The following is a 21,110-nucleotide window of genomic DNA, read 5'->3' on the forward strand; positions in this document are numbered from 1 at the left end:
TGCAAGCCCAAAGTGGCTGCAGCGAGCCGGGAAGGACACCCAGCGCTTGCAGGGGACAGGCAGGGACCACGGGGCAACTGAAATCAGCGAGAAGGCATCAGGGGTTTTCTGCACGGTGTGAAATGATGGATGCCGCGGTGGCTGTGCAGACGGGACGAAGGGATAGCGGGCAGAAGGAGCAGCAGGAAAGGGCCCTCCTCCTCCGCTTTCCTTCCCGGTCTCGCCTCCCGACCCCGCCTCCCCTCCCTCGCCTCCCCTCCCCCCCGCCCCGACCACCGGGCTAGTGACGTCACGGCGCTCGCCGGCGCCGCCTGTGACGTCACGGTCCGGATTGGGGGCATTGTTAGGGTCGAAGAAGTGGCCCGTGGCGGGCGCGTGGTTGCGGCCTGATGAAAAAGGTGGTTCCCAAGCAGTCTCCGCCCAAGTTGTTCGGTGGGTGCGCTCCCCCGCGCGCGGCGCTGGTTGCTATGGACGCTCGGGCGGCCGCTGGCGGGCGGGTGCGCTCGCGCAGGGTCGCGGGGGCTGCGGCGCCGCCTCCTTTTTCCGGGTCCTGGGTCCGGGTCCACAGGGCCACGCTCGCCGCCCGGGCCGCACCATGAAATCTCTAAAGAAGGAATCCCGCCACAGAATACCTACAAACAGATTCGTGGAGTCTTCAGGTAGCTTGAAAGGTTGGCCCTGGCTGCCTTGGGAGCTCAGGAAAGCCCGACAGGGGCAGGGGTTCTGGGGCGTCACAACACAGGGCCCGGAGGATGGGGGTGATAGCAGCCTGGAGGTAAAGATCACACGGGAATGGGGTACAGGACAAGGCGAACCCCATGCCTTAGACAAGGCGGTGACCCCTGGTGGGGCACAGTACACTGGGCCTTGGGGATGATGTACAAGGAGGGGACTCGCAGGGCAGGCTGGGGCCGCAGGGCACTGGGGCCTTGAGAGTGGGGACATAGAAAGGAGGGGACTCAGGGATCAGCTTTTGGGGAGATGACCTTGGAAAGGCAGGCCTATGAGACCTTGAACAATATCTTAGGGTGGGATACAGAAGGCAGAATCCTTCACCTGAGTGAAAGAGCCAAGAAAGGAGTTCCACCTGTGGCACAGTGGGATTGCTGTGTCTCTGCAGCACCAGGATGCAGGTTGGATCCCTGGCCTGGCACAGTGGGTTAGAGGATCTGACATTGCCGCAGCTGTGGCATAGGTCACAATTAGAGCTGAGATCTGATCCCTGGCCTGGGAACTCCATATGCCAGTAGGGCGGCCAAAAAAGAAAACAAAAGAAAAGAAAGGAAAGATCCAGAAAAGAGTTTAAGACTAGAAAGGCCAGGCCATGGGGTCTTGGGAAAAGAAATTCAGAAAAGATGCAGGAAACATGTTGAGGTGGTGAAACCAACGACCTTAGTGGGATTCTTTGCTGAGTGCCACCTTAGAGTCCTACTGGAAAAACCGGGAGAAATGCCTGACTTGGCCAGTTTTCTGATTACCTCTTCCCACCCTGTGCCCTTTCCGGCCAGATTGCGTAACCCCTGTCCTGCTTGTTTAACCTGGAGACAATCAATGGACATGATCCCTGCTTCCTGTCCTCTGCAATTACCCTCTGGTTGTGACAGGGAGAACCCCAGGGTGCCTGGTCAGCAGGCTGACCCCATGAACTTGTGCCCATGTGCAATCCACTTCCTCTTCAGTCTTCTTTTGTTTGCATTTATTGAGGGCCTGCTGTGTGCGGGCACTGTGCTGGGCAACAAGGCCATGGGTGGTAACTGTGGGACCCCAGAACTCAGGAAATGGAGTTTTGTGAACTCCTGTAGGAGAAACCAGTCAAAAGATGGTGATACAGACACCTGTCGGTATCAAGGGGGCTCAGAGCACCTGACTTAGGCTTTGAATGGTAGATTAGGGGGAACATTTTTCTGAAGAAGATGACATCTAGGTCTAATCAAAAAACAAAAAACAAAAGAAAAGCGATATGCTTCTCTAGGTCTAGGAAGAAGCTAGGGAGTGGAACTTTGACATTAATGGCCAAGGCAGAGGTGGTGAGTGTGGAAAAGGGGGGAAGGAAGCCAGAGAGGACTGCACAGGTAGGGACCAGACCACAGAAGTGCTTTACATGCCAGGTCAGAAAGTCGGTGTGTCATTGCAGCCCCTGGGGAGACCCAGCCTCAGATGATGGTGTGAGCTGAGTGTGAGGAAGGGGCAGGCCTGGAGTTAGTAGGGTTCCCTGGGAGGCCTGGAAGGGCTTTCTTTAATGCTGCTTCACAGCATGAAGGTCCAATGTAGACTACAACAAGATGCTCCTTTTTTTTTTTTTTTTTTTGTCTTTTTGCTATTTCTTGGGCCGCTCCCGCAGCATATGGAGGTTCCCAGGCTAGGGGTCCAATCAGAGCTGTAGCCGCCAGCCTACGCCAGAGCCACAGCAACGCAGGATCCGAGCCACATCTGCAACCTACACCACAGCTCACGGCAACGCTGAATTGTTAACCCACTGAGCAAGGTCAGGGATAGAACCCGCAACCTCATGATTCCTGGTTGGATTTGTTAACCACTGAGCCACGACGGGAACTCCTCATGATATACTTTTAACAGTTAGGAGAGAAAGAGGGAAAAATAGCTGGTCTGCTTTCCCAAGGGCAGTCAAGGGCTTTCCTAGCTACTGCCTGCTGTTTACCTAGTTTCCGAGGATCTTATCAGATTTGAACTTTCTGCTGTAAACAAATCAAGGAAAGATCCTTTCACTGCATATTTATTTTTAATAAGAGGAAATTTGACTTGTTAAATAGCCCCTGAGTTAAGAATATGCATTAAGGTGAGGAAGGAAAAAAACCTTGCAAAATGCCTTTTTCCTCCTAAATTTCTCAGGGGAAGTCTCTGATGTAGCCCGGCTATACTTCCCGACACAGATCAGACCCGAGCCATAGCAGTGACAATGCCAGATCCTTAATCTGCTGAGCTTCCAGAGAACTCCTAAAGTTATGTTTAGAATGATTCTGCTTGTTTGTTTGTTTTGCCATTAACTATATAGGCATTTTCTTTAAAATAGTTTGTTTTTGGTAACCAAAACACCTGCCTTGATGTTTTAATTATACTGCTTCTTAAAAATTAAAGCACCATGAGAAGCAGTGGACAAAACCTAGGTATGTTTTAAAGTCCTAAAGGCAGGAGTTCCTGTAGTGGCTCAGCGGAAACGAATCTGACGAGCATCCGTGAGGATACAGGTTTGATCCCTGGTCTCGCTCAGTGGGTTAAGGGTCTGGTGTTGCCATGAGCTGTGGTGTAGGTCGCAGATGCAGCTCAGATCTGGCGTTGCTGTGCTGTGGTGTAGGCCAGTAGCTATAGCTCTGACTTGAGCCCTAGTTTGGGAACCTCCATATGCTGCAGGTGCAGCTCTAAAAAGACAAAAAAATAAATAAATAAATAAAAGTCCTAAAGGCAATGCTTAGGTTTTCTCTTGATTGATTTGCATAGGGCCTTACATCAAAGCTTTCTGAACCAGAGGGCAGCCGACAGGACAGTGCCAGCCAGGGGAACGAGAGGCATTTGAAACAGTGAACGCACCTCTGTGGAAGGAAGACAGGGACTGTGTCCTTGGGGCCTAACTTGCTTCTGCCCTGGGAGTTGGCGCGGTGCTCTGGCGTGGCTCATGGGAGAAACAGGCTCAGATTTTGCTCCACTTTCCTCCAGGCCCTTGAGCCGCTCCGTCAAGCGCTTCATCACGGCGGTACACTCCTAAGTGATCTCCTGTTCACCCCTGAATCCATTCCTTGCTGTGTCATGGCCCACAGGGTAAAAACTGAAGTCCTTTACACAGCTCACTTAGCTCTTTGTGATACAGTTACTGCTTCCCCCTCCAGGCTCTGCTTCCTACTTCCCACCTCGCTGCGTACCAGCTATTTATTTTATTTTTATTTTTTGTCTTTTTGCCATTTCTTGGGCCGCTCCCACGGCACATGGAGGTTCCCAGGCTAGGGGCCGAATCGGAGCTGTAGCCACCGGCCTATGCCAGAGCCACAGCAATGCAGGATCCGAGCCGTGTCTGCAACCTACACCACAGCTCACAGCAACGCCAGATCCTTAAGCCACTGAGCAAGGCCAGGGATCAAACCCGCAACCTCATGGTTCCTAGTTGGATTCATTAGCCGTTGAGCCACGACAGGAACTCCGCACCAGCTATTTAAAAACACATGCTTTGCGTTCCAGGTGTGTGCTCCATCCTCCCTTGCTTCTAGGCCTCTTCACGCTATGCCCACTGGAATGCCCATTCGGTGCCCTTTCCCTTGTCTTTCTTCCTCCTAGAGCTCTCAATCTACTTACCTCCTTAGGAGGCCCTCCCTGATCACCCCCCACACGTGGCTGAGGCCCCCTGGATGCTCCCATGGTCACCCTTGTTCAGTGTGTTTGAGAGGCTTGCTCCTGTGGGCATGTGCTCTCTGAAGCCTAAGACTTTGCCTTGTATCCCCAAAGCCTAGCACTGTGCCTGGCATGTAGAAGATGCTTAAATAGTGTTATTAAATGAAAGAATGTGAAGCAGACAGTCAGTGGTGAATGTGTTGCTTTCCCCAGAGCGTCTGCATTTTAACCAGTGTGTTAAGAGACCCAGTGCCTTCACCCAGAAGACTGGGTCAGTGCCAGCAATGGAGGGAGGAGGCCAAAAAGGCAACTGGTCCAGTTGTCCCAAAACACTGTGCATCAGAGCCATCTAAGGAGTTTTATTATTTTTATTTTATTTTTTTGCTTTTTCGGGCTGCACCTGCAGCATATGGAATTTCCCAGGCTAGGGGCTGAATTGGAGCTACAGCTGCCGGCCTACGCCACAGCCACAGCAACGTGGGATCTGAGCTGTATCTGCGACCTACACCACCGCACCACCGCTCACAGACACGCAGGATTCTTAACCCATTGTGAGAGGCTAGGGATCAAACCCGTATCCTCATGGATGCTAGTCAGGTTCCTTACCCCTGAGCCACGATGGGAACTCCCACCTAGGAAGTTTTGTAACACAGTTCCCAGGCCCTGACTCCACGTGGGAGCCAGGAAGCTATATTTGTAAAACTCCCCAGGAGATTCTGAGGCAGACACTTGACTAATATTCGGGAACCACTGATGTGGTCCAGCTTCTTGTTTTTCACACAAGACAGACCAAGAGAGGTTAAGGGATGTACCCAAGGTTGTAAGCAGCCTTGCCTGGAAGGGAACGTCTGATCTTAATTCTGGCTACAGAAGCCTGGGTCACCGTGGTGGGCCGGGGAAGTGGGTAGGGGGACCTACGAGAGAGAGTTCTGTCACTCTGGAAGAGTGCCGCCCAGGCCACCTTGGCAGCCTCTGCTCTCCATCAAAGTGGCCAACTCTGCCTCCCTCAGTGGAGTCTAATATCTATTTTTAAGCACTTGACCTTTCTGCCTCTCTTCAGAAAAGAAGCGGGCGAAGGTCCCTGAACAGCCCACACCCCCGATTCAGGAAGAACCTGAGCCCGTTAGCAATGTCCTCCAAGGAGATGACATTCTTGCCTTGGCCATTAAGAAGGAAGATCTGAAGAAGGTAAGGATGAAGTCCAGAGATCCCTTCCTGCAGGAACGGGGCTCCCTGCCACCTGGGGGGTCTAGGACTTGAACCATATCCATTGTCTGCCTACCACCTCCCTCCTTAGGAGTATCTAATTCCTTGGAAAACTCCATTAAACACACATCTGTGCACATTTGCATCTAAAGGAATTTACTATGCTGTTTATTTTAAAATTTCTGAGATTCACAGGGAAGGGAGAGAATGAAGTAATTTGCATCCTGTAGAGGCAAGTGCTCTGGCCCCCATTTCGCAGAAGAGACAATGAAGTTTAAGAAGCAAAATTAGGAGTTCCCATCGTGGCGCAATGGTTAACAAATCCGACTAGGAACCATGAGGTTGCGGGTTCGATCCCTGGCCTTGCTCAGTGGCTTAAGGATCCGGCGTTGCTGTGAGCTGTGGTGTAGGTTGCAGACGCGGCTCAGATCCTGAGTTGCTGTGGCTCTGGCATAGGCTGGCAGCTACAGCTCCAATTAGACCCTAGCCTGGGAGCCTCCATATGCTGCGGGAGCTGCCCAAGAAATGACCCAAAAAAAAGAAGCAAAATTACAGGTGTGGATAACCCTGCCCCGCCCAGGCTTAACCCAGAAGAAGCAGCCACTTCTCACCTGAACTGTGTGGAGGCATGAGATGCTATTTTTTCCCCAGAGCGTTACTAAGTCTATCTTTTGCACAGGCATTTCCTCGACAGAACATATGGACAGCTCTAGAGAAACAGATTTGTCAGCCTTTAGGAATTCCACCAAGAATTAGGACAGAGAAGAAGGTGGTATTTTTTCCTCCCCGGATCTCCCATGGAATCTCCTCTGTTTTATTTCTTTTTAGCAACACAGTCCTCGCCTTATTGAAACAGAAGATAAACCTGTCACTACCCAGAAATTTATCATCCGTAAACTCAAACCCAAGGATCGTAGGAGGAAGGTGTGCCACTTAGTGGCACATCCCGCGACCCCAGATGCAGCCACAAAGCCCCTGGACTACTCTGGTATGCCCAGCCCCGGCCCTGGCATCTGAAGTCATGGGCACCCTGGAGAGAAAGCCAGGTCCCCATCAGGAAGCAGCCTCTTAAGCCGTTTATACTGCTGGCTGCAGCTTGCCTTCCCCGCTCCTCTTTTTACCTCCAGGACCAGGCGACATCTTCCACGGCAGTGACCAGATCTTGTCTCACCATATCTTGGGGAGTCTCCATGACTTCAAGAGAATTGCACTTGCTCGAGGGAACACCGAGGTTCGTTTGTACAGAGCTGCCTGCGGGAGAGAGGTCACTGATGTCATTTCATGAGTTTAAGAGGCAAAGAAGAGGCCAGCAGGACTGGGGTTGCAGAGACAGTCCAGGCTCTGGGCCCCCAAGTCTGAGTGACCCTTCCCCCCCAGATAATGAAGCCAATGTACGCTGGCTTCAGCTGAAGTCAGGAGTTCACTGTAAGGAGACAGAAGCGCCTCAAGGAAGCCAAAAGCCAGAATGTGTCTGGCTCCCATCCGACCAACCCCGGCCTCAGGATCAGGGCTCCTGTGTTGCCCTCTGCTCCTCTGGGCCCTGGTGGGTGTTATTTCACGTTGTTCTCCCTGGTCCACGTGGTGGAGGAAGGTGGCTCTGCACAGCTCCCCGGGCCACGTGGAGAGTCTGTCCTTCCGACTTTCCTGTCATGCAACACTTGTGTGTCAGTTCCTTCACTTCTCTGCTTGCCAGGCAAAGACTCTCCGATTGGTCCAGTGCTAAGAGGCCTGGAGTCATATAAACATGGCTCAGTTGGAGTTGCCTGTTGTGGCTCAGTGGTAACAAACCCAATTAGTATCCACGAGGATGTGGCTTTGATCCCTGGCCTCACTCAATAGGTTAAGGATCCGGTGTTGCTGCGAGCTGTGGTGTAGGTCAGAGACACGGCTCAGATCCCAAGTTGCTATGGCTGTGGTGTAGGCCAGCAGCTGCAGCTTTGATTGGACCCCCTAGCCTGGGAACTTCCATAGGCCATGGGCACGGCCCTTAAAAAAAAAAAAGGCTCAGTCACATGGCAGATGTAAAGAGGACAGATATACTTAAGGACAGTGACCCCAGTCTTAGAACAAGTCTCCCCATTCTAGGGGAGAGGGGACTGACAGCGGCTTCCGAGGCCCCCTGGTTCTGTAGTGTGCCTTCTGTCACTCGCTACCTTAGGGTCCTGGAGAGGAGGGACTCAGCAGAGAGGCGACAGCAGGGATTGAGGCCTGGAGAAGTCAGCCCTGGCTCCACTCCTTCCCACACCCTCCTCCCCTCGCTCTTTTCAGCTGGTCGAGCTGATCCACACCCCGCCCTGTCTGATGACCCTCATCTCGGATACAGAAGAGCCCAAGCGGGAAGCCCCCAAGGAAGAGAAGGCACACCCTCCCTGGGCCCCACCTCCTCAGCACAACTTTCTGAAAAACTGGCAGCGCAACATAGCCCTGTGGAAGAAGCAGCAGGAAGCCCTCAGTGGTGAGCAGAGCAGACAGGGCATCCAGGCTCTGCTGCCGTGTCTTTTTCCTCTCCCTCCACCTCCGGAGCCTGGATTCAGGCTGCTCATGTTTGTGCTTCTTGCTCTTAGTGGGTCGTGAAATCAGCTCAGGCCCCTGCCTGCTCTGATTTTGGTGGCAGGACTGCATTCTCGGCTCTCTCTCTAGAACGACTGAAGAAGCCAGTGGGTGAGCTGCTGATGCACATGGGGGAGACCTACAGACAGATCCAGGAGGAACGGGAGCTCATTGACCGTGCGCTGCCCAGGCGGCCCGATGGGAAGGTAGGGACAGCATTCCCAAGTGCCCTGTGAGGAGGGTCTGGACAGCTGGGGGCCAAAAAAAAAAAAAAAAAAAAAAAAAAAAAATCTATCCAGGAGTTCCCAGTATAGTGCACTGGGATTGACAGTGTCTCTGCAGTGGCAGGGACGTGGGTTCAATCCCCGGCCCAGCACAGTGGGCTAAGGATCCTGTGTAGGTCGCAGCTCCAGCTTGGATTCGATCCCTGGCCCAGGAACTCCATATGCCGTGGGGAGGCCAGAAAAGAAAAAAGAAAAATCTATCCAGTGTAAAACATCGTTAAGCCCTCAAGACCTTCACTAAATTCTATTATTGCTCCTATTACTAGTCATTCAGAGACTGGCCAGGTAAGTAATTTGGCCTATGATGGTCACTGTTAGTCAGTTTGAGGAAAAAGGTATCATGGGTACTAAGTTATTAGAATAGTCTTTGTCTTTTGTCTCCTAAAAGCTGAGACTCCAGGTTTCGTGGCCCAGGGTGCTGTGTTGGGCTCTGGTATGTCAGTATAGTTACCCGGCCCAAACTACCCTGGCTGAGGCCAGGGAAACCTACAACAGGGCAGCCTCAAAACAAGAAAGGGGGTGCTTCTCTCCGCTCCCAGGGCAGCACGGATCCCCTGGAGAGAGCATCTTTGTCTGTGGAGCTCTTATCTCCCCCGGACCCCCAGCAGCCTCTCCGGGGTGCTCAGGTGGGCTGACTCATCTGTCTCCCATCGACAGGTCTCTGGATTGACCAATGGGTTCTGGAGTCGACTGGAATACTTGGGAGATGAAATGACGGGTCTGGTAATGACGAAGACAAAAACTCAGCGTGGCCTCGTGGAACCAATCACCCACATCAGGAAGCCCCGCTCCATCCAGGCGGAGATGGGTGAGGAGCAGGCTGTAAACGAAACAGCACCTTGTGACTGGGCCAGGGTGCGAGAGACCAGGGCTCTGGGGTGATACCGACATGGGATCAAGTCCTATGGCCTGTGGAAGCCCACTTCCCCCTTCTGTAAGACCGCAGGGGCAGTGGTGGGAGGAGCCAGGGGACACATGACCCTGGGGTTGCACTGTCCTCACTGCAGGCCGAGCCACTATGGCTGCGGAGCACCCGGAATGTGGCTGCTCTGAACTGAGATGTGCTCTAAGTGTAAACTGCACCCTGGGTTTCCAAGATCAGTTTGAAAAAAATAGATTTCATTAGTCATTTTTTTATTCATTACATGTTGAGATAATATTTGTAATATATTGGGTTAAACTCTAGTCCTAAAATTAATCCCATCTGTTTCCTAAAAAGGTAAAACCTTCTAAAATGTGGCATCTGAAAAATTTAAATTTACATATACATGGCCTGCAGTGCATGGTTTGCATGACATTTCTAATGGGCAGCACTGCTTGAAAGGCCACCAGACTGCCTGGATTCAGATCCCAGCTGTGTTGAGTTCATGAACGCCAGCGAGTTGAACCCCTCTGGCCTTCAGTTTCCCTGTCTGTAAAATACGCATGGGGTTGTGAGGGGGTGAAATGAGATATCATGTGTATTAAGAAGTTTGAGTTTGAGTTCCCTGGTGGCCTAGTGGTTAAGGATTTGGCATTGTCCCTGCTGTGTCCTGGGTTCAAGCCCTGGCCTAGAAACTTCTGTATGCCATGGGTATGGCCAAAAAAGAAAAAAGAGGTTAAGTTGTTAAAAGAAAAAAGAAGCCCATTGTTAAACACTCAATAAAAAGTAGCTGCTATGGTTATTTTTATTATAACCCAAAGATCTGATGGTTTGGAAGCTAATTTTGCAGGAGCCCTGTGCAGGGCTGCTGAGCAGTAGGTATGGGGCCAGGAGGAGGGGAGCCCTGCTCACAAGGAAGCTGTATTTTCACCTTTCCCAGAACCGGTGCTGGCACCGGCACTCCCGGAGCCCTCAAGAATGGGTGGGGAAGGGGGCAGGGAAGCAGCTTGTGCTGAGGGTCCTCGGCCCCTGCTCTAGGATTGCCAGCCCAGAAGGATGCTTGGTACCGCTACACCTGGGATCGGAGTCTGTTTCTGATCTACCGACGCAAGGAGCTGCAGAGCATCATGGCAGAGCTGGATTTTAGCCAGCAGGTTAGTAAGGCCCCTGTGCCTCATCTGAAGCCCCTCAGGGGGGGCACCTGTCTTAGTCCGCTAACCTTTCTTTTCTCCGTCTCTCGGAGGATATTGATGGCCTGGAGGTGGTGGGCAGAGGGCGGCCTTTCTCGGCTGTTATGGTGGAAGACTGTTCGGTGTTCGAAAGGAGCCAGGAAAGCTCCTCTACAGACACACTGCACTTGTGAGTTGGGCCTGGGCCCTAGGGAGAGCGTTTGGAGAGTGTGGCTTCCCTAGCACCCACAAGTGTTATAGGGCGGGCTTCCCTCCCTGAAATCAAGGTGCCTCCATTCCAGCCTCTCGCTAGTGGCTGCACCCCCTCCTCTAGCCCATTCGAAGGGACAGCCGTGCTTGCCATCTGTTCTCTTCCAGCAACCAACCCCTAATGGGGATTTCCTAGACATTCCTTTGCTTATAAAGGGGGGCCCTCCAGACTCTCCCAGTACTGCATGGCTCTGCATGAAGTCTCTTTATGTCCAAGAAAACCTCCCACCTGCAAGAACGGAGCAGGATGGAGCTGAAGACGCTCCACTGGCGGGCAGAGCCGGGCACATCTCCAGACTGCCTGGCAGCCATTTCTATGGGCTCCAGGTAGCAAGACTGTGGCAGGCTCAGGGAAAATGAGTCATTGGTTTTTTTTCTTTTTTCTTTCTTTTTTTGCTTTTTAGGGCCACACCCATGGCATATGGAAGTTCCCATACTAGGGGTCAAATTGGAGCTGCAGCTGCTGACCTGTGCCACAGCCATGGGAACTGTGGGATCCAAGCTGTGTCTGCCACCTACACCACAGCTCACAGCAATGCCGGATCCCTGACCCACTGAGCGAGGCCAGGGATTGAAGCCACATCGTCGTGGATTCTAGTCAGATTTGTTTCTGCTGCCACGAAGGGAACTCCTAGTCATTGGTTTTTCTTACAGAGACTTATTGACCAATCACTGTGATATGGTCCCCATGGCTGTTCTTGGCCCTTCTCTGCTGTTCTGTGGGAAGCCAGCTTGCTGGATCCGAGGCAGTAACCCAGAGGACAAGGTAAAACTGCCTTCGCCCTCACTCACCTGCTAGAAGGGCCACCCTCATTGGGCAGTCCCAAGGTGGCCGTGCCCAAGGTGACTGGCAGTCACAAGGACCTGCACACTCCCCTGTTTGCATTGTTATCTGGTCATACTTTCAGCATGTGTCTGAAAATGTTAACAGCAAGGCTAATCTGAGCCAGAGTAAAGTCACAAGACTGAAAAGAGAGTGTCACAAGCCACCCAGTTTGTACCTAGTCCCCAGACATGTAAATAAACAAACCTTCTCAAAAAAACTGTGGCATTAAGAAGATTCTGAGATACTCCTCAGATGCTAAGGAGCAGAAATGTTCCTCAGATATAAAATCGATTTTAGGAGTTCCCGTCGTGGCTCAGTGGTTAACCAATCTGACTAGCATCTGTGAGGACGCGGGTTTGATCCCTGGCCTCGATCAGTGGGCTAAAGATCTGGCATTGCCATGAGCTGTGGTGTAGGTTGCAGACGCGGCTCGGATCCCGCTTTGCTGTGGCTGTGGTTGGAGCTCTAGCCTGGGAACCTCTGTGTGCCACCGGTGAGGCCCTAAAAAACAAAAAGACAAAATGAAATGAAATGAAATAAAATAAAATAAATTGGAGTTCCCATCGTGGCTCAGTGGTTAACGAATCCGACTAGGAACCATGAGGTTGGGGGTTTGATCCCTGGCCTTGCTCTGTGGGTTGAGGATCCGACGTTGCCGTGAGCTGTGGTGTAGGTCACAGACGCGGCTCGGATCCTGTGTTGCTGTGGCTCTGGCGTAGGCTGGCAGTTACGGCTCCAATTAGACCCCTAGCCTGGGAACCTCCATATGCCACGGAAGTGGCCCTAGAAAAGGCAAAAAGACAAAAAAATAAATAAAAATTTTAAAAAAATCAGTTTTATGTCCTCTCCTTACTGTTGATGGCAGCCTCCGAGACAGCCACTGCTGGGGTAGGGATGCTTACCTGCTGAGAGTGGCTGGGCCCTGGAGATCCAGGCCATGAGACTCTCAGTGCCAAGGCCGGAAACGTCCCGGAAACGCTGGCTGAGTTGGTCACCCGAGGGCAGGACTGCCTTCAAAGACATTTCTAGACCTCCTCTCTCCCCAGAAGCATGTTGGGATTGCTGTCCGCTTGACCTTCGAAACTCTAGAAGGGGAGAAAACATCTTCGGAACTGACCGTGGTCAATAACGGCACCGTGGCCATTTGGTACGACTGGCGACGACGGTCCCAGCCGGACTCTTTCCAAGACCTGAAGAGGAACAGGATGCAGCGGTTTTACTTCAACAATCGGGAAGGTACCTGGGAGGCACTGCCCCACTCACCCCTCTCAGCCAAAGTCTAGCCGGTGCCCTTCCTGTTACGTGCCAGCCCCTCGCCCACCTGTCCCTCCTGTTCCTTTCTCTCTCTCTTTTTTTTAAAATGATTTTTATTTTTTCCATTATAGTTCTGTTACTTTTCTACTGTACAGCAAAGAGACTCAATCACACATACATACCTACATTCTTTTTCTCACATTATCCCCCATCATGCTCCATCACAAGTGACTGGATATAGTTCCCAGTGCTATACAGCAGGAGCTTATCCATTCTGAATGCAGTCATTTGCATGTATTAACCTCAGACTCCCAGTCCATCCGACTCCCCCTCCCCTCTTTTTTTTTTTTTTTGGTCATGCCTGCAGCATGCAGAAGTTCCCAGACCGGGGGAGATGGGATTAAGATGGCAGACTCGTAGGACTGGAGCTTACCTTCTCTCCTAGAAGTTCCCAGACCAAGGGCCGAACCCACACCTCAGCGGTGACCTGAGCCACAGCAGTGGTGATGCCAGACCCTTAACTGCTAGGCCACCAGGGAACTCCCGTCCGGTGTTTTATCATGAAGCGTAGCATCTCCTTTTTCTGTCTGTTGGGGAACGGTGGAACGTTTGAGAACACAGGGGGCGAGCTACCGAGGAGCAGAAGCATTCTAGGGGTTCCCTTACACGTATGCACAGCCCTGAGGCTGGGACGACCGACTGTCCCTGGATGCCTGGGACAGTCCTGGTGTTAGCCCTGCAAGTCCCACATCCCAAGAAAGCCCTCCATCCTGGGCAAGCCAGAACCCTTGGCCACCCTACTGGGACTTACTTAACCCTATGCATGCAGGCTTGGGGCTCTGCAGCTCCTATTTGGTGAAAACTCTGTCTCTGTCCCTCTCAGGTGTGATTCTGCCTGGAGAAACGAAAACCTTTACCTTCTTCTTCAAGTCTTTGAACGCCGGGATCTTCAGGGAATGTTGGGAGTTTGGAACCCACCCCACCCTGTTAGGAGGTGCCTCTCTGCAGGTCAATCTCCATGCAGTCTCCCTGGCCCAGGACATTTTTAAGGATGAGAGGAAGTTACTGGAGGTAAAGGACCCGGGATCTCGGCCCCTGTGGACACTCTGTAGGTTAATCTAGGCTGCTCCCTGGCACAGCCTGCAGGGATCCTGTTTCTCCCAGTCCACGAGGTAGATTTTTCAAAAACAGATGCTACTCTTGCTCGCTAAACACTCCTCAGGGCTTTGTGATGTGCTAGATGGGAGGGCAGGCAAGAGAAGGGGAGCTCTGAGCTCCGCGGTGTGTGGCCCCAGTGCCTTAGGAAGAAATGAGACGGGGCCTTAAGATGCAGATGGCGTGGAAGCACTTACTTGGGTGCAAACACCCGTGACCCTCCACACCCCTGTCTGTTCACTGTCTAGAATGATCCAGTGGAGTTGCAGTTAACTGGTATAACTTCACAACCTGGCAGAAAACCAGAGAGGATTATGTAACCCCTGGGGCCGGCACCCAGGAGTGTGAGGGGGGAACTGGGAGCCCGTGGCCCATCCATTCTGTGGCCTGGCCATCTGGCCCTGTGCTTTGGGAGATTCTAGAGAAAGCCATGCTTTTTAAATTCATCATGGCCCCCAAAGCCAAGCCAGCTACTTCCACGGGGGCTCAACCCTTGATGCATAAAGGTGACTTTTGCCAAATTTCTGTCTGTTTTCCTTGCTGACTCTAGAACCAGCATCTCACACGAGATGCCCTCTCTGCTCTTTCTGTGACCCTGGCCATGTGGCCAAGCCACGTTCTCAGCAGGGCTCATGCTGTGTGGCTCTAGCCCTCCTTTCTAAGCTGGGGGAAATGCTGACTGTGTGACCTCCTGGCCCCACAAGGGAGGAGCTTTTCTGGGTCTGACCCCTTCTCTGGATCCTTCCAGCCTCTTTTAAGGAACAAGGATGTTTGGGGGAGATCCAAGGAGTACTGAGTCTGGGAATAGGGGCGTGTGTGTGTGTGAGAGAGAGAGAGAGAGGGCGAGGGAGTGTGTGAGACAGGCATGGCAGGAACTCAGTCACTCGGAAGGCACAAAGCCCTGAGGGATCTGGCTCCCCTTGAGGACACAATATGGGTTTGGAAAGCCTGAGCTGCCGCCTGTGCCACCTTCCCTTCCCCAGACCAAGCTGGCTTCCCACGAAGCAGTCACCGTCGTGGAGAACGTGCTGCAGGAGCTACTGAGAGGGATCCTGACCCCGGAGCGTGCACAGTCACCCGTGGATGCCTACCTCACGGAGGAGGACCTGTTCCACCATAGGAACCCTCGGGTACAGGCCCCGCGTGGCCCCGGCCCATGGTGCGGGCCCCGGGAGAAAATAATAGCAAACCGTCTGAGTGCCAGGACCTGTTCTGAGCATCCATGAGTAACTCACTTTCTCCTTAGCAGCCTTGCGCGATGGGTGCTATTTATATCCTCATTTTACGTGGAAGAAAGTGAGAGCCAGGGAGGTTAAGTACTTTGCCCAGGATAACATAGCTGGTATATGTGGACGCTTGATGATAACAGAGCTTCAGCAACTCCTTAATTCAAACCCAGTCTTCCTTGGAAGCCTGAACGTAGGAAAGCTTTGAGCTGGAGGTGCCCAGGTTGAAAGGGAAGTGGGGAGCCCCTCTGGGCCCAGCTGCTCCTGCCAGCTTCCTCCCGCCTCCTCCACCAGTGTTCTCGAGGGAGCGGGAAACAGGAAGAGAGCAGGCTGGCTCAGGCTCTGGGTGCCCCACACCCCGGCCTCCCCATCACGTCATCATGTGCCTCCCCTTCTCTCTGCTGCAGCTGCACTACCAGCACCAAGTGGTGCAAAACCTGCACAGACTGTGGCGCCAGTGCACGATCCTGCCCCCCAAGGCCAAGGAGGCCAGGCCAGGCGAGGAAGAGCGACTCAGTCCCAGGGCCCAGGCTGCCACGGCGCCCCCAGCCCACTGTGAGGAGGCCTCGATGAAGGTTGAGTCTTCTGTGCACCTCAAGAGCCCGGCATTGGACTCCCAACCTCCCTGGCAGGACAGTGAGGCCCTCAGGGACACCCGAGATCCTTTTGGGTCCCAGAAGACCAGGCCGGGGGCCAAGGGTTCTCAGCGGAAGAGCCTCATGGAGGAGATCCCGGTGGAGGGGAGGCCAGACCTGGAGAGCGCCAGGAGGCCCTGGGAGCTGGGCAGCCTACCCCCGGCCCAGTGGAACCTCTGCCTGGAGAGCTTCAGAAAGGTACTGCCACAGCCCTGGGGGGTTGGTGAGAAGGGCCCTGGCACAGCTGGGTTCTGGTGCTCCTGGCCAGAGCCGGGGGAGGGCTCTGGCAGCCCCTCTCACCCCCATGGGCAGAGAAACAACCTTCTAAGGGCTTGGAGGAAGCAACTTCTTGGTCATCTCCTTCGTCCCAGGGGCATAGGCCACTGTAATGTAGGAGGGGCTCCTTCTCTGACCTTGGCAAAGGGCTCATGGTTACAGATTCGTGAGGGCGGGCCCAGACTCCCAGGAAGGCCCCCAGCAGACTCTCCATGGCTTCATCGCCTCCCGGCCACCTGCCCTCACGGCACCTCACCTGTTACTTAAGGACAAGGAAACCATGGTGTCCTGGGCAGAACGGTTGCCCATGGTACCTCTGACCCTGCCAGGTGGTGATGGCGCTCCCGGAGGAGAACCAGAGAGAAGATGCCCTCATCAGGCTCAACAAAGCGGCCCTGGACCTGTGCCAGGAACCGCGGCCAGTGCGGTCCGACTTCCTGTACCAGATGTGGTAGGTGACACCCCCTCACCCCCAGGAGAGCTGGTCCTGTGTCCTCCCCTTTGTGGGTTCTGGGCAGGCACTCCTGGGACTCAAGGGAACTGAGCTCAGGTTGCTGAAAGATGCTGCACACATTCTGTGCCCTGGCCCCTGCCGCGGCCGCCCCTACAGCTGCTCTCCCTGTGCCGGCTGCCCTCCGAGCAGGAGCCACCGCAGAGTGAGCACCTCTTCCCTTGTTTCTTCTCAGTGAGCAGAGGAATGACCAGAGGAGCGAGCAGAGGGCAGTGGGAAGAGGGGCAAATTCCATGAAAAGTCTCAGTTGGTTGCCAGCCTCCTCATCACTGGTTTGGAATTTGCTTGGACAGGCTTGGGGTCCCTTTGCAGGGCCCTCAGAACACACCCCAGGAGCCTCACCCTGGAGCTCTTGGGCAGGTCCAGCCCCTCCCGTGGGACTGGATCCAGTTCTAGCCAGGGTTTCAAGCTGGAGTTCGTTCAAGGCTGATCTGGCCCTAGTCCCCGGCCACTCTTTCTTGACTACCACCCAAGGGAAGCCAGATCCCCATCCCAGCATTTGCGTGGGTGCCAGTGAAGGTGCTGGCTGGATGGAGGCATGGTGCTGCCATGCGACAGCAGTGGCTTGGAAGGGAAGGACGAAGATTCTCCAGGTTCAAAGGTAATGGCTTTTCTCCAATGGCTCCCTGTCTAGTTTGCAGCTGTGGCGAGATGTGATTGACAGCCTGGTGAGCCATTCCCTGTGGCTGAGGGCTCTGCTGGGCCTGCCTGAGAAGGAGACCATCTATCGGGACCTGCCAGAAGAGCAAGGTCAGACAGGGCAGCCACTCCTCCGGATGGTCTTCCCCGTCCCTCTGCCTGGGTGGCAGTGGCACCTCAGCCGTTTGTACCCTTCCGGTGGAACCTCTGTTAGGTTGGTCCATGGGGTAGGCCTCTGGCTACCCTTTGATCTCCTGCTCGAATGTGGGACCCAGAAGCACCCTTAGCAATCGCCTTAGTTCAGTCCCCATGTTTTCCGGGTGGAATCCCAGAGAGCTGAGGTGACGTGTCATCCCGCATGTGTAGGGCCTCAACACTGCTGCCCTACACGTCTGTTCCCCAGAGCTCCAGGGCCTTGCTTCCAGCCCGTGGGGACTCACACAGCTAGAGCGCTGCCAGCCCAGGGCTCTTTGGTCTCCCGGCTCCTGCCCTGTGAGGTCAGCTAGGCCTCAGGCCATCTGTCTTCCGTTCACTTCCCTTAGATCGAAAATCGCCTCCAGTCACAGAAATAAAGGTGACTTCTGGGAGAGTTGGGAAGGAGGACCGAAAAGGGGTAGCCCAGGAAAAGAAGCAGTTAGGAATCAGAGACAAAGAGGATAAAAAAGCAGCCAAGCTGCCACCTGGGAAAGAGGCACGTAGCGCGTGGCCGGGGCCTGGGTGGGGAGGGGCTGCAGAAGGTGGGCAGTCACTCCAGTGCGATGCCCGCCGCCCCAGAGCTGCTCTGGAGAAAGCCCTGGGCCTCCCTCGGGAGCTGCTGAAGGCGGCGCGTGTCTCTGTCTCTCCAAGCAGGACCGTTTAAACAGCAAGAAGCACAAAGCCAAGGATGACAAGAAACCTGTGAAATCTTCAAGCCGGGACAGGATCTTCTTGGAAGCCCCCGCCCCTGACAGCACCACCCCGTCTCAGGAGCCCATAGATCCCCTGGTCATGGAGAAATACACCCAGAGGCTGCACACGGAGGTGAGAGCAAGAGCCCGCTGTGCTGCCCTCCCCTCACTTAGGCCTGAGCTGTGTCCCTGCCTCTGCTCCCTCGTTCATTCCGTTTATTCCACAGATAATAAGTGCCCACTGCATCCGTGACGGATGCAGAGCTGCCCTTGTGAAGGGCATCCCAGTGTTGGAGAGAGACCTCATGAATAAGTAACATCTGGTGTGTCAGGGGATGAGCATGGTGGGAAAAAGAGACCAGGGCTGAGGGCCCGGGTGGGGGTAGCTGGGCCTCATTGGAAGGTGACATCGAACAAAGACTTGAAGGGAAGTGAGACGTGGCCATGTGGACATCTAGGAAGAGTGCCCCCAGGGCCGGGAGGACAGAAGGGCAGAGAGCCCACTAGAGCCCCATGTGGGGCTTTGTAGGTCATTGTGAGGACACAGGGTTTTGACTAGAGGAATGATACGGTCTGATTCACGCCTTAGAAGATCCTGCTGGCTGCCATTTGGAAATGGACTCTAGAGGGAATGGAGCAGAAGCTTTTCTCTTTCTGCTGCTCCTGCTTTCTCTTTGTCAGGTGTGTCTTGGTAGATGTGTTCCTTGGGGGAGTACCGTGTAGGATGGAGTTCCCGCAAGTGTAAGGGTTTTAAAACACTGCAGAGAGGAGTTCCCTCTGTGGCACAGTGGGTTAAAGATCGGGCATTGCCACAGCGGTGGCATATGTCACAGCCACGGCTGGGATTAGTTACCTCGTCCAGGAACTTCCTCCTTATGCCACAGGGGTGGCCAAAAACAACAATAACACTGGAGAGACTTTCTAAATTTTTTTTTTTTTTTTTTTTTTTTTTTAGGGCCGCATCCGTAGCATATGGAAGTTCCCAGATCAGGGGTCTGTCTCGTCAGAGCTACAGCTGCTGGCCACAGCCACAGCCACAGCAATGTGGGATCCGAGCTGCATCTGATCTACACCACAACTCACAGCAATGCCGGATCCTTAACCTGCTGAGTGGGGCCAGAGATCGAACCCGCATCTTCATGGATACTAGTTGGGTTAGTTACGGCTGAGCCACAATGGAAACTCCTAAAGTGTGTTCTTAAGCAGTAGGTTTTTAGAGATTCACTTAGGTGCTGTGTTTTGTTCTTTGTTGTCGTTGTTTCTTTGGAGGAGAGATCCCCAGAGCCATGCTTAACATGTCGAGGTGTCCAGTAGCCACGCACTGTCTTCTCTGCTGTGGTCCCCTGGGTAGCTGGGATTGCATTGTGCATTGCAATCACTTTTGACACGTTACACTTAATCAGAAGCCCCATTTGCTGCTGATGACATCACTGAGCTCTGCGGTGGGTGACATCCCTGAGATCGATGGGATCTAGAAAGTAATCACAGGGCTCTGAGGTCCCTTGTCTCTTTGAAATCAAGACTCAACTTGCCGAGCCTTCAGTGGGTCAGCTCCACTAGAGGGTACAGTCTTGGAAACATTTCAGTTCACGGCTCCGTGATCTTACCGGAAGGGAAGTTGGTCTCTGGGAGGCCAGGATGAAATTGGGCCACCCTAAGGGACTCAAGAAATGGGCGCCGCTCCCCGGGCCTCCTGGAATTGCCCCTCGAATCACTCTAGACTCTAAATGTTGCTATATGTTCAAGGGGCCAGTGCAGGATTATTGCCCTGGGCTGGTTCAAAACAAAACTATTTGCAAAAACAAAAGCTCTATAGACCTTTTGGTTACCGACACACCTTAGTTGTCTCCCCTCTGGTTTGGGAGCGTCCACCGTGCAGTGGGGGGTGCGGGGGGGCCACTCCCTGTGCAGGTGCTTTCCACCCAGGCGCCTGTGATGTTCATTCCATTCCTCCAGGTCTACGGGCTGCTGGATGCCCTGGTGACGGACCTGCTGGTTCTGGCTGAGGAGCTCAGCCCCGTAAAGAATGTTGAGGAGGCTGTGCATTTCTGCACCTGACTTGCATGCCCGAGTTGCCTTCTGGGAAACTGTTTAACAAACACATCAATAAAGAAACTTTACGTTCCTACCACTTCCCGTTGTTAGGCCTCCGTGTCCTCTTCTTCCTTTTTTTTTTAATTTTTGGCTGCCCCTCAGCATATGGAGGTCCTGGGCCAGGGATCAGATCTGAGCTGTAGCTGTGACCTAAGCCACAGCAGCGGCAACGCTGGATCCTGAACCCACCATTGCAGGGCCTGGGATCAAACCTGCGACCCAGCACTCCCAAGACACCACCAATCTCATTGTACCACAGTGGGAACTCCTCCTCCTTTTTTTTTTTTTTTTTTGTTTTTTTGTTTTTTTTTTTTTTTTGTTAAATAGCAGCTTTATTGAGATATAATTCATATACTTTATAGTTCAACCTTCTGAGTGCCTGTTGTGGCACAATGGAAACGAATCCGACTAGTATTTGTGAGGATGTAGGTTCGATCCCTGGCCTTGCTCAGTGGCTCAAGGATCCAGCATTGCTGTGAGCTGCAATGTAGGTTGCAGATGTGGCTCAGAGCCAGCGTTTCTGCGGCTGCGGCATAGGCCAGCCACTGCAGCTCCGATTTGACCCCTAGCCTGGGAACTTCCATATGCTGCGGGAGTGGCCCTAAAAAGCAAAAAACAAAAACAAAAACAAAAACCTTCAACCTTCTAAAGTATACGATTCAGAAGATGATAGTAGATTCAGTCTTGTGCATTAAGTACCTCTTCAAGTTTCATCCGTGTAGCACGTGTCAGTATTTTCTTCCTTTTTATTGCCAGATAATACTCAGTTACATAGATAGGCCCCATTTTGTTTATCTATTCATCAATTGATGGACTTGCCTCCGTGTCTTGAATGTCAGATCTTTTTTTTTTTTGTCTTTTTGCCTTTTCTAGGGCCGCTCCCACGGCATATGGAGGTTCCCAGGCTAGGGGTCTAACCAGAGCTGTA

The 21,110-nt window shown here is 53.2% G+C and overlaps 1 protein-coding gene across 1 annotated transcript; it reads left to right on the forward strand.

The window, feature by feature from the left end:
* On the forward strand, positions 312-20,219 carry MYCBPAP (MYCBP associated protein). Its single transcript, XM_021067166.1, has 19 exons — positions 312-432; positions 5,399-5,526; positions 6,373-6,532; positions 6,672-6,775; positions 7,813-7,999; positions 8,185-8,300; positions 9,036-9,186; positions 10,279-10,394; positions 10,484-10,599; positions 11,334-11,445; positions 12,552-12,741; positions 13,643-13,830; positions 14,898-15,044; positions 15,548-15,973; positions 16,381-16,502; positions 17,197-17,312; positions 17,744-17,892; positions 18,051-18,221; positions 20,045-20,219. Exons 1-19 carry the CDS (start codon positions 390-392, stop codon positions 20,144-20,146), a joined length of 2,844 nt encoding a protein of 947 aa, XP_020922825.1. The 5' UTR covers positions 312-389; the 3' UTR covers positions 20,147-20,219.

The sequence above is a fragment of the Sus scrofa genome, chromosome 12 (genome assembly GCF_000003025.6).
Source record: "Sus scrofa isolate TJ Tabasco breed Duroc chromosome 12, Sscrofa11.1, whole genome shotgun sequence".
Lineage (NCBI taxonomy): Eukaryota > Metazoa > Chordata > Mammalia > Artiodactyla > Suidae > Sus > Sus scrofa.